This window comes from Thalassophryne amazonica, chromosome 3, assembly GCF_902500255.1.
Source record: "Thalassophryne amazonica chromosome 3, fThaAma1.1, whole genome shotgun sequence".
Classification (NCBI taxonomy): domain Eukaryota; kingdom Metazoa; phylum Chordata; class Actinopteri; order Batrachoidiformes; family Batrachoididae; genus Thalassophryne; species Thalassophryne amazonica.
The window spans coordinates 93,696,339-93,710,330 of record NC_047105.1 but is presented as its reverse complement, the minus strand read 5'-3'; the positions used below and the strand labels follow the sequence as shown (position 1 = coordinate 93,710,330).

Sequence of the window (13,992 nt, the reverse complement as noted above, 5' to 3'; positions counted from 1 at the left end):
TTCCCTGGCAACCCGCTTGCTTCTCTGGGAGTGGTGATGGTTGTTTCAACATGGCGGTGGCCAAAAAGCGAAATGAGGGTTTTTTTTGGACGAATGAAGGTACCTGTTTACATTTATTTATATAACATTTTCTTCATTGTTCGCAGCATAATTAGTCTTATACTAAATATCAACCGCAGCGTTTCATACAGCGGTTATGCTGATTTTTTTCCTTTTTGTATTTACTGAGAAGGCGTAGCGTTAAGCTAACAAACTTGCGAGCTAACTTAGTATTTCCTTTTTTAAGTTAACCTAAACGGTTTAATTCATTTATTTTCTATACCCGCGGAGCCCTAACTGTTTGATTTGCCAAATGTTAGGAAGTGTATAATTCAGCAGTTGTAATTAAGTCCACTTGGAAAGTATTAGAATAGTTATTTTGGTTAGGTTAACAGATGGATATGATAAAGTTTTTAAAAGGTTAAAACGTGCTTATATCTAGATGCGTTGAACGTATATGGCACCTTTATAACCAGATCACTCAATTTTCAAGTTTACTGGAACAGATACGCTTTAAAGGAAATGATACGATGAAGCCTGCCAGCATAAAATAGTTGGTTTCTTCTTTTGTTGTGCTTTTCTATGCTTCATGAGCATAGCTGTCTCTTTGGATTCTGAGATTTGTCCTTTCAGTCTCTTCTTCAGGGGTGAAATTTACAGTCAAGTACTTATGTATTCGACAGTGACAATTTATGTAACTTTGTGTCTGTACACCATATTAGTAATTATCCATGTGTACTGTGAAGTGCTGTCCTGTCAGTTTGGCAGGATGTGGATGAATGTTGTTATTTGAACCTCATGCTGATGTAATTGCCTTGTATAGAATTGAGAATTGGTGGTTGTCGGTGGACTGGTCCATTATAGATACACTTACGCTAGTAGTCAGTTAATCTGAGCCAGAATAGTTTTTGTGCTGCTGACTTGTTTAAGTTTTGATCATTAATTAATGCAGTCATGTACCCTTTTAAACATATAACACGTCAAAAGCTTTGACTTACTAAAGCTTTGGTTTCTTATTTTTTCACACAGATTTTAAGGAGCAGATTTGAAAATGAAAACAAGTAAAACCTTTGCTCTGAAAAAAGTGACCTTATGAAAGGGGTCATATTGCGCAAAACCAGCAATGCCATGATATAATATCATTGTCATCCAAAAAGTGAAAAATACCATAATATTATGTTTAGGTCATATCATCCATCATTAGTACCAAAAATTGAACACCGCCCAACACTACTCTGGAATTCCCATCACTACTCTGGAATTCCCATCACTTTGGTACATCTTAATCTTGGTCTCATCAGTTCACAAAACTGTTCCAGAACCATGGCTGATCAGCTGTTTTCGCAAATTCTCAACAGTCTTTCTGAGTCTTACTGCTTATGAGTGGTTTGCATTTGGTATGGCCTCTATATTTCTAATTTCTGTGGGAAATTGTTGAGGTCATTGGTGATATTGCTAGGGCTTTGTAAATCATCAGAAATGGAACAAGATAGACATTTAGAACTTCTAAATGACATATGTCATATCAGTTAATTTGAGTAAAGGATATAGTAAGTAAAATAAGTCCCTTCGGCTGCTCCCTTGTTTGCACTCGGGGTCGCCACAGCAAATCCAAGGTGGATCTGCATGTTGAATTGGCACAGGTTTTACACTGGATGCCCTTCCTGATGCAACTCCACATTACATAGAGAAATGTGGCAGGGGTGGGATTTGAACCCGGAACCTTCTGCACTGAAACCAAGCACATTAACCACTTGGCCACCACCCCTGTATAATTTGAGTAAAGGATATGTTGTACCAAAATCATAACAATTTAGATTTAGGCTGTTAGTGACCATCCGATGATCCGCCGGGATTACTTTGTGCACTTCCATGACTGGTTTCAAAGTATATGGCATTCACAACAAACAGCTACTGAGACTTCCATAAACAAAGTACGTGGAGTACTCGTGTGTTTCTGACAGCGGTGACGTATTTATTAGTAGCATCCCAGTGTGCGCTTCAATGGAATGTAGCTGCCAACGTTAAGACCTGAGGCACAGATTAAAAGTTTACACAAGTGTGATGCCGTGTTATGATGACTCATTTTAAGTGAAAACTGTTAATTTTGATGCATTCACGGTAAAAACAGCAGCCCTGAGAAGGTTTAGTGAACCTGCATCCATTAGTCATAAACACAGCCTGTTAAAATCAAAACAGAATGCTTATGTGTTGTATGTAACTGTGAGAAAGAATATGTATGTATGTATGTATGTGTATATATGTGTGTGTGTGTGTGTATGTATATGTATATATGTATATATATATGTGTGTGTGTGGTTCTGTGCCTGTGAAAAACGATGCCACAGAGACATTCCATGTCCATGTATCAAGGTAGTAAAACAGCTGACATGCGGGTTAAAACAGCGCAGTAGCCATTTTAACCCGCATGTCAGCTCTTTATTTATTTATTTTATTTATTTATTTATTCTTTTAAATGATTCTTCCACATTAATTTTATTTACAAAGTTCCTTATAGAGATTGACAGTTTTATGACATTTGGGAGAGTCTAAGCTTAATACTGCTTATATATTGTTCAAATTCAGCCAGAAGTCCGTGTAAATTGGAGGTCCTTTTCAATACTCTGTATTTTATGTAATTAGATCTGTGCGATTGTACAGATGTGATTAGATCTGATCAGACAGATGTGATCAGATCTGTGATATTTCAAGTCTATGTTCACAGTGGCAGTAAAACAGCTGAGCTGCTCATTAAAACATGATCCATTCCCGCAGGCTTTCTCAAAGTAAAATAAAAATTTTACTTTCCTTGAAAGTTCCATGGAAAGGAACACAAAGCAAAAGACAAAAAAAAAAAAATTAACATGCCACTCACCCAGTTGTAAAGATTTCTAAAGAAAAAGTCCACATCAAAGAAGCCCCCATACACGCATTGTGATCGACTGACTATCGCACGTGCGCGATAGCCAGCAAAGGAAAGGGTGCACTAGTCCTCACTCAGAGCGACAGCCAGAGATCATTTTCAAGTTCCACTAGTCCTCAGGTACAGATCACTGGCCAGAGAATAATGTCCAGGTCCACTTGCCCTCAGGTTCTGATTGCACGTGCATAATGTCCAATCATAGCTCTGCCTTCACCTCAAATTCTGGCACGTTAGAGAGAGAGTCCAGTATCAGCTTACCTTTATACAGCTTACCTTTGATTTGGAGGTGATGATTGTAGAAAGAAGCCGGAGCACGATAGGAAAAGGCTCTGTGACCTGCCAAATTTTATTCACCCTACACCCGACACACAACAGTCCTGCACCCTGCGAACGCAAGGCCCAAGCTGGTACGGATCAACCAGGTTGGCCAGGTAGGGAGGTGCCAGTCCGGCGACCCACTTCACCCCAAAACTCTTAATTTTTTCAGAGTGTGGAATTTTGGATTCTAATGTGTGGTGATGCTGCTGTTTGTGTCACAGGACACTGTTTTGTTCCCGCTGTGATTGTGCGCGTGGAATGTTGCCATGACGGTGTTTTTGTGGTGGAGCGGACTTTGTACATCACAAGTGGATGACTGTTCAGGTTTTTTTTTTTCCTTCTTCTCAGTGGCGCTAATAGGATTTTTTTTATTTTACTTTGAGTGTCAGCAGCAAAATGAATTGCTGCTTTGAATAAAATGACACCGCTTACAAACGTTGTAATACAGACAAAAAACTACAGTTGACTAAAACTTTTTATTTCCTCCCAAAATGAGACGTGCTGCATTCTTTGTAAATTACATCCTGACGTGCAGCACAGTCAGCTGCAAGAGCTCAGCTCAGATATATGGAAAGACATTCATGCCAATAATGTTTTGACAAAAACTACAGATTTTGTTTATTTCTATTTATGTCCAGAGACCAAGGATTCACCATGTAGAGTTTATGTCCAAAGTTTAAGGATCCAGTGACCAATTTCATATTTATTTACTTTAAGACTCAATAAAATGTTGTTCAATTTCAATTCAATTTCAATTTAGTTGGCTTATAAAGCGCCAAATCACAACAAAAGCCATCTCAAGGCACCTCACATAGAACAGTTCAACATAAAAAATTAAAATAAATAAAAAAATTCAAATACATAATTAAAAACAAGTAAAATAATAAAACAGATAAAAATAAAAACTATTCATAAGAACGAGAATAAAAATAGGCTTTAAGTCTTGACTTAAAAATGTCCATGGACTCTGACTGTCTCACGGTCACTCCTTTTTAGATGCAGACTAACGAGCAGATCTGATTTGATGCAGGTGTTAGTTTTGGGGATGAAAATTTACAGGGTGATTCCATAATTTATTCCTCAGAATTGAGTGAGTCCATATTTTTTTTCCCTCTGCTTGGTCTAAAAAAGTAACCGTTACTGACTGCCACAATTTTTTTTTCCTGATTTCTTATAGTGTTTCTTAAAGCCAGAAAGTTGCCATTTGAAATGACTAGTTTTGTGGCATGTCTGTGATCTGCTTTTTTTTCTACAAAATTAAACAACTGAATGAACATCCTCCGAGGCCGGTGATTCCATAATTATTGCCAGGGGTTGTATTCATTCGTCATTAACATGCTGTGTTTGTGGGGCAGCCCATGACGGTTCTCTGGCGTAGACTAGACCAGTAATATCTCCTGCTTCATCGGTTCATAAACTGAAGTTACAGTCCCTAATGTAAAGGAAAAATAATAATATCCTCTGTGTATTGTTGTGGGACTTGACTGATAAAACATCTTCCTCCTAATGCTGCCACTTTCAACAAAGTAAAGTTGGAAAGATAGTCACAGCGCATCACTTTTTCCACATTTTGTTATGTTACAGCCTTATTCCAAAATGGAGTAAATTAATATTTTCCCTCAAAATTCTATTCACAACACTGCATTTTTTTTTTATTTTTTGCAAATTTATGAAAATAAAAAACTAAGAAATCACACGTACATAAGTATTCACACCCTTTGCTCAATACTCTGTTGATGCACCTTTGGCAGCAATTATAGCCTCAGGTCTTCTTGAATATGATGGCACAAGCTTGGTGCACCTATTTTTGCCCATTCCTCTTGCAGCACCCCTCAAGCTCCATCGGGTTGGATGGGGAGTGTCGGTGCACTGCCATTTTCAGATCTCTCCAGAGATGTTCAATTGGATTCAGGTCTGGGCTCTGGCTGGGCTACTCAAGGACATTCACAAAGTTGTCTTGGAGCCACTCCTTTGATATCTTGGCAGTGTGCTTAGGGTCATTGTCCTGCTGAAAGATGAACCATCGCCCAGAGGTCAAGAGGGCCCTGGTGCAGGTTTTCATCCAGTATGTCTCTGTACATTGCTGCATTCATCTTTCCCTCATCCCCACAGCATGATGCTGCCACCACCATGCTTCACTGTAGGGATAGTACATGGTTTCCTCCAAACACGATGCCCACCAAACGTTCACACCAAAAGGTTAAATTTTTGTCTCATCAAACCAGAGAATTTTGTTTCTTATAGTTTGAGAGTTCAGTCAACTAAATTTACCCCAGGTGGACTCCAATAAATCTGTAGAAACATCTCAAGGATGATCAGTGGAAAGAGGATGCACCTGAGCTTCACAGGCTTCACAGCCGAGGACATAAAGGCACTGCAAAGGGTTATAAATACTGGCCTAAAGATTATCGGCTGCCCTCTGCCCAGCCTCGTACACATTACTACAGGCTGCTGCCTTAGGAGAACCAAGGCCATTGCAGGATATCCCCTCACATCCTACATGCCTACCCCATGTTTGACCTGTTGCCCTCTCCAAGACGCCAACAAAGTCCCACACCAGTAGGCTGACAAACAGCTTCTTCTCCCGGGCCATACATACTACAAACATGCATGGACGCACACACACTTACCCACAGACCTACTCCCATACCCCCCCACCACCACCACCAACCCAATCTAACTCCACCCCTGGACAACAAATAACCCAACATGCCTCCTCCCGCCTTTAGCACCTTAAAGGCACTTTTTTATTACACAGAACCAGCACTACTTGGCTCGACTCGACTCTACTCGGTTTGGTTCCAGGCGCGTCTTTTTCTACTATAATTAGTACCTCCTCAACGTGGGCGGGGTCAGCAGAGCAAACTGCAGTGACGTCGTTTTATACGCAACATAAACATAAACAGTGGCGGACTCCGTGTGTTTACTGCTCTGTGAGGGCACCGTCCTCTCGCCTTTCCTCTTCACCCTTTACACCTCGGACTTCACCTACAACACGGACAGCTGCCATCTCCAGAAGTTCTCTGATGACTCTGCCATTGTGGGTCGTGTGTCTGAGAGGAACGAGCTGGAGTACTGGTCGGTCATCACAGGCTTTGTGGACTGGTGTGAGCGCAGCCACTTGTGTCTCGACACCAGTAAGACGAAGGAGATGGTGATCGACTTCAGGAGGAAACCACCACCTCACCCACCGGTGAACATCCAGGGGGAGGACATAGAGACTGTGGACAGTTTCAGATACCTGGGTGTTTACCTCAACAACAAACTGGACTGGACTCGCAACACTGACGCCCTGTACAAAAAAGGCCAGAGTCGCCTCCACCTCCTGAGGAGACTGAGCTCCTTTGGAGTGAGCAGGCCTCTGCTTAAGACTTTCTATGACTCTGTTGTAGCCTCTGCTCACCTCTATGCTGTCGTCTGTTGGGGCCTGGGCAGCACAGAGCAGGAGAGAAAGAGACTGAACAAGCTGGTCAGGAAGTCCAGCTCTGTCCTGGGCTGTCCTCTGGACTCTTTGGAGGAGGTGGCTGAGAGGAGGGTGTTAGTCAAGTTCAAATCCATCATGGACAACTCCTCTCACCCTCTGCACCGGACTGTAGTGGAGCTGAGCAGCTCCTTCAGTGACAGACTGAGGCACCCTCAGTGCAAGAAGGAACAACACCGCAGGTCGTTCATCCCTGCTGCTGTCAGACTGTACAATAACACTGTGAAATAAACATATGCAGTAATACTGTATGTCCACAAATCATGTGCAATATTAATCTGTCTACAAATCATGTGCAATAACAACTTGTTTACAAATTCCAGCAGTAGTGTCACCTTATCACATCTAAACTCCACATATTGTAAATAAGATGCTCATATTTTTTAATTCCAATCATTAAAAAGTTATTTAGAATTTAGTAAAGCTTGGTCTCAGCTGTCGTATACAACGGCGTTGGCCCCAGAGGGTTAAACCCTTAGATCAGTGGTCACCAACTCGTTGATCGCGATCGACAGGTAGATCTATAAGCCTTTCCTAGTGGATCTCTTAAATCTCAACGAATTTGGTTGAAGCTGCCGAAGTATATATATAGATCTATGAACATAGTTTTCATTCACTGAATGGGAATGCGGTCCATGCTGTAGTTTCAAGAGCAACCACCGTATGGGTTGCAATGACCAAGTGGCGCTGTATGTGTTCAAGTCCAAAAAAAGAGAGAAGAAGAATAAGTTAAAGTTAAAAAAAAAAAAAAAAAAAAAAGGCAATGGCAGATACCTCACAAAAAAAGTCAAAGACCTATCATTTTCATCCAGAATGGGAGGAGGAATTTACTTTTACCATGGTGAAGGACAAGTGTGTTTGCATGTTATACCACCAACTGCAGGCGCTTTCTAAACGAGGGAACCTGCAGAACCCTAACCCTAACCCGCGAAACCAACCACCCGAAGTTTAAAGACAGCTGCCCGCCAAAGAGCTCTATTCATCTATAAAAGGTTGGCAAAATGAAAACAGCATTGAAAGCCCATCAGTTGTTTTTCGCCAAACCTTCAACTCAACACAAGGCTGCCACAGAATATCTTGGCTAAACACAAAAAGCCGTTTACAGACAGTGATTTGTTTAAAGAAGACATGCTCGCTACTGCAGAAACTATATTTAATGATTTCAAATGCCAAGACTTCAAGAAACAAATTCTGTTTCAGAATGCTCTAAAGACCAAATTAACTCATTGCTTCAGAAAACATGTTATCACAAATTCTGAAGCATTTGGTCTTTCGAGCATTCTAAAACAGTGAATTTATTTCTTGAAGCAAATGTGTCATTTATAGTACTATAAAATATAAAGCTTGTTAAATATTTATAAAATATTACACAAAATATACCAGAAAATAAACAGAAAACAGTTCTCCATTGAATTTCTGAATTGTATTCAAATAATATTCTCAAATACTGTTAAAAGAAAGAATTTTCCTTTTGGAAGTATTATTGTTCTTGTGTATTTTTGTTTACAGTACAGTTGGTAGATCTTGTCTTCTTCTCAGGCAGAGCTAGGGGATCTTTGGCTTAAAAAGGTTGGTGTCCACTGCCTTAGATCTTCAGCAAATGTATTTATAAAGAGAAACTGCATGAACTACATGAGAGAGAGAGAGAGAGAGAGAGAGAGAGAGATGTCTCTCTCTGCCTTTTTTTTTTCCAAAACCCTGGTGTTTCTGATCACTGGGCTGTGGCTGTGTGATCAAGCAGTCAGTCACACCTCTGTGGATCAAAGCTGTTCACACTTGAATAACTGCTGCTGGAACTTTTTCCACACTAGATGCTCAAAGTCACGCTTTTGTAAACTTCAAAGTCACACTTCTGTAAAGGTTTGCACAAACCGAGGTGTAGTTCGCTTTGAGAGATCACCGCAGATGACAGGAAATATTATTACCGTGTGTTGGCCCTCAGCAGATCCACGACAATGAGGCTGATTGTGTTCCTGCAAAGTGCTGGAACAACACCACCATCACGGATTGCGTGCACTGGCGGAGGAGGCCAACAAATTCTTCCTGGCCAGCCAGGCATGACAGCAGCTACACTCGCCCCATCACACGCAGCGGCAGAAGCCCCACACCAAACACCAGCACAGCTGCAGAGGAGCTGCATCTCTCCACCACAGCAGCCCTCACAAACCGGTTTCTGCACTGTATGAAAACATCAGCTGGTCGAATGAAGTTGCACGAAATGCTAACCAGTGCTTAATTTGTAAAGTGGGAGGTCCCAGAGCGCAGAGGATGGGTGGCTCCGGTGCAGAAAAAAAAAGAAGGGCGGGTCTTGCGAACAATGCTGTGCGCCACACCGAAAATAAACTGGGCATGTATTGTAGGCCTAATAACACTAGTCACACCAAATCCGGATAGAGTACAAATTCCTGTTTAATGATGTACAGTGGTCCCTCGTTTATCGCGGGAGTTCTAAAAATAACCCACGATAAACGAAATCCGCGAAGTAGTCAGCTCTATTTTTTACAATTATTATAGATGTTTTTAGGCTATAAAACCCCTCACTACACACTTTTCTCAAACAGGCATTAACATTTTCTCACTTTTCTCTCTTGTGTAAACACTCTTTTTTTCTTCTGTGCGAGAAGATTATAAACAGACACACGCAGAACACAATGCGCAGCTCTCCCTTCGCTCACTGCTTCCGGGGGTACGGATGCGGGACCCGCAAAGAGTCCAATTCCTCTCTCGATGGCCACGGAGCTCTGCGGCTACGGTCAACATCCGGGTCAAAACAGCGAGCGTAGCCTCTGGACCTGTTGCCAGATTTGGCGCAATTCCGCACAGCAGACAGGTTGGCGGTATGAGTGGCAGTGAGAGCAGTTGCGGTGATTTTTTTTTTTTTTTTTTTTTATATTTTGTTAGTCAAGAGAGGTGGCGGATCACCGGATCCAGTATAAATAGCTGGCGGAGCCAACGTCAGAGGTTCCGGAGCACGCGTCCGATGTTCCAGAGCGCGCTCCGGCTTGCTCCCCCTCAAATTAAGCCCTGATGCTAACGTTACAAAAGTGATAAGAAACTGTCAAGAATGACAGCAAAATGAAATACGGATGAATTTTAGTCCGGAAATTACGGACAAACAAACAAACAAACGGGTGATAACATAACCTTCTCCATCGTCATTGGCAGAGGTAAAAAGTGAAGTGCTCTGAATACTTTCAGGATGTAAATAATAACAGTAATGTGATCCTGACTGCACGCGGTTTGCTAACGCTTCAACAACAAAATTATCCTGGTACTAGTAGCTCATTTTACAAGTCAAAATTCTCAATTTCTATTGAAATTTGCTAACTGCTTGACTGTGTAGAAAGTGACCTGGCGACAATGCAGTGTTGTTACGGTAACTTGCTGCACCGTGTCTATGTCTCTCTGTATATGTACCTGTTTGCTGCTGTTATGTATGCTGCTCCTGTTAAAGACATTCTATTTAAGCTGAAAGTAGCGTGTGGACTGAGTCATCCTTTCGCTTCCTTTCCGGCAGTGTTTTTTTTAGCTGCCTGCTCCCACCCGCAGTGAAGTTCTGACTGCCCACTCCTACCAGATTTGCATTGGGTCTGCCTTAGCATTCTTTAATCAAATCTATGATAGAAATTTAATTCATTTAATTTAACCTTTATTTAACCAGGTTAGTCCCATTGAGATCGAGATCTCTTTTACAAGGGAGACCTGGACAATTATCAAGTTTCCAGTTCGAAAATATACATGTAACTGTTTTGAGCTGAAGTGGGTGTCTTCTTCTGTAATGGTCATGAAATAGATGGGATCTGTGGACCCCAACCCCCCTTCCTCTCCCCTCCCCAGCCAGCCTACTGTCCTGGACACCAGTATGGACTCCCAAAATTTCCTGTATGTTAGTAGCATGGCCCAAGCAGAGGGTCACCCCTTTGAGTCTGGTCTGCTTGAGGTTTCCTCCTCAAATAATCAGAGGGAGTTTTTCCTTACCATTGTCACCTGTCTGCTTGCTCTCGGGGTTAGTAAGGTTAGAACTTACTTGTGTGAAGCGCGTTGAGGCATCTTTGTTGTGATTTCGCGCTGTATAAATGAAATAAATTGAATTGAAGTACTTGTCCAATGTTTTGGAAACATGGTATGTAAAAAGGTAAAAATATCATTGTCTCATTAAGTTAATTCCAGAGTTGTTTAGTATGTTTTGACTGATAAAGAAGGCCCTTTATAAGCCCATAGTACGAAAGGGGTGCTGCCTAAGTGGTTCCCAAACCCCCCTTTTTTAAGGTGATTATTCCATCCCGTGACTCTGCTAAGAAATCCTGGTGAGAACCATGATTTGATATTCTCAGGTCTATGAGGGCAGAGCACAAAAAGCCTCTTAAATAAATATTCATTCATTATTCATAATCAGTAGTGCTGTAACGGATCATAGTTGATCCGTGGTCCATATGGCCTCAATTCAGCATACATGTAAACTGCAGGTTAATTGCAAAGTTCGCATGAGTTTGATTTTGTGTCATAAGGACTTAAGTGATAATTGCATTAATATCAAGATAAAATAAACTTTATTCATCCCACTGTTGTGGCTGGCGTGCCTGGCTGGCTTTTGTGTGTCTTCTGTTTCTGTCTTTTGGTTTTCCTCCCAGGTGGTGCGCATTTGGGACTGAGTGGCTGTGTAGCTGAGTTTATCAGGACCTCACCCTGATCACCTGAGGCTGATCACGTGCAGCTCGTCAGGACTCACAGCTGTGGTGCATCTACACGGATTGGAACATGGTGGCATTTAAGCCTGGAGTGCACAGTGTGTGTTTGCCAGAGACTCGACCTTGTGACCAGACGGGTGAGATCGTCGTCTCTAGAGCCATCTCCCATCAGTGGATGCAGAGAACGTCCAGGTTTGATGCATGGTCTGTGAAAGAGGAGGGGTGAGGTCTCACGCTCGTCAGCACACTTCGTGAGGTACGTTTGGTTTTGTGACTAACATTTATACAGTCAGTAAATGTGGTGTCCCTCACACCTTATTATATTGAGCTGTATGTTGGTCGTTTGGGTCAGCTTCCACTGCAGTGGAGTTTTGTGAACAGGGTATTCTATGCCTGCAGGGTGGGAAGCTGATTTGCAATTAAGCCAGGAAGTGTTTGCTGTTTGTACACCTTTGAGTGGTCTCTCTGTGTGTTGAGTGTGGACTCACATAATGATTTCTTCTTTCACAGACTCAGTTTGTCGCGGCCACCTGGGGGGTGTCGGCGGGGTCCTTGGGTCCGAACAGTTTTCTGGCTCCGGACCGTTAGCGCTGCTGGGAGCGCACCGCAATCCACCACGCCAGACCGCGCACTCTTTTGTTGTTTTCGTATCACTTCACTGTTATGTTTATTAAACTCTGTTATCCTTTGTACCGTGCTCTGCTTATTTCATACTGGGTCCTTCAAACGCTGGTCGGTTCTCTGGGCTGCGTCCGACACATAACACCCACACTTTGAAAAGTCACTTGTTGCAGCAGCAAGTCGTACAGTAGTAAAGAAAAAAATATTTACATTCAAGAAATCAATTTCTTTAACCAATCAATTTATCAATTTGGCACCATAGGCAAGATTTTTAATGGCACCCCCCAAAAAATAATTCATCATATTATTGTGGCGAGCTGCACGAAAAAAAAAAACCCCCAAAGCTTTTGCCTTTTCCACACCCTCCCACAAGCAGGTGTTATTATCTTTTCACACGACAGAGACAATGGTGACCATAAATGTAAAGTGTAGTGTATTTGATTACTTCCTCCATTGTCTCTGTGTTGTTTCTGTGTAGGCTCTCAGTTGTTCTCTGTGTTGTTGTGTGTAAAGATAATGGTGCCTCCTTGTGGCAGAGTGCAGAAAAGACAAAAGTGCTAACTTGGTTTTCCATGCAGCTTGCCACACTATTATTATCATTATTTAATAGGTTTTGCTATGTAGTTAAATCAGTATGGGCTTATGATTATTTTATACCATATTATATAATGGCTGAGTGGATCCTTGTCATTTGATTGGTACTTTGTATGTCACATGACATGGATTATTCATCCCATTTGTGTTGCATTGCATTTATAGTGTGATTTGGTTCCATTTAGAGTGCAAATTTGGTTCCATACATTTGGTACCATTGCACGCTGCACAAACACACACATGTGCGCACAGTCGCGGGCGCCAACACACACACACACACAATGCACAGAAAACAAATCCACTGCACTGTAAGGCCTCTGGAGGCTGTTAGCAGCAAGTTAGAATGAAAATCTGGACTAATTTCTCTATTTTATTTCGCTGCACTGAGGAAATACACAGTCCTTTATTTGGTAGTACACACACGCGTCCCTTTTGTGTGAGTGCACACCCCGCAGGGCAACGACACAAGCGACACCGATTTAATTGAGCTAACTGATGTTGCTAGGTCTTCATTGCAGCCAAAAATCATGTCAGCTTTTCATTTGAACAGTTCTTCATGCACCCAGACGGCTTACAGTGCTGTGGAGTTGTTTTGTGTGTGCATGCGCATCGTCATTTTGTGTGTGTGTGTGTGTGTGTGTGTGTGTGTGTGTGTGTGTGTGTACTACAAGAAGCCTTTTTTGGAAGTACAAAGTCAGTGCACAGCATAATCGGACTACACGTCACAATTTGGACTCCTATTTAAAGTTTGTGTTGGACTTTAGCAGCAGCAGAACACCAAAATGCAAGTCCCTTTTCTGTTGTTTATAAATTAATAAAATATCAAATGACAAGGATCTATTTTAGCCGTTATATAAAACAAATAATGAATGTTTTTACATTCTTTCAATGGTATGAATATTTAATTCGGTGAAAGCTGGAACAAACCATTCAATTCAGCTTCACCTCGTTGAATGGTATGTTCCAGCTTTCAACTCGTGAAATATTCGTACCATTGAACTCATAAACATTAATTATTTGTGTACTATATACTAACAGGGAAATTGTATTGACTAGTTTTAATATAAGAACAGTGACAGTTGACTTTATTTTTTTCCCCTTACTTGTGGCACCCCCTTCTGGATGGATAGCACCCTTAGCAATTGTCTATGCTGCCTATAGGCTGCGCCTGAAAGAACAGTGACTAAAGTATATTGCAATGTTTGCTGGTGCATGCATAAATACTGATGTGAACAGATTACATAAAAAAGTAAGTATAATTATGTATAGATATGTGGATCAGTGAGCAAGGATGAATATATTTATCCAAAAAAGTTTATAAATCATGT

General features: G+C 41.5%; 1 protein-coding gene across 2 annotated transcripts in view; it reads left to right on the top strand.

Annotated features, from left to right (window-relative positions):
* Positions 1-23: 23 nt before the first annotated feature.
* The window catches only part of kiaa1328 (KIAA1328 ortholog), a 102,962-nt gene continuing 88,993 nt past the window's right edge, over positions 24-13,992 (top strand). For both annotated transcript variants that reach the window (XM_034167092.1, XM_034167091.1), the window contains exon 1: positions 24-99. In XM_034167092.1, the coding sequence (XP_034022983.1) occupies positions 51-99 (49 nt within the window). In that variant the 5' untranslated portion in view covers positions 24-50. The remainder of the gene's footprint in view (positions 100-13,992) is intronic.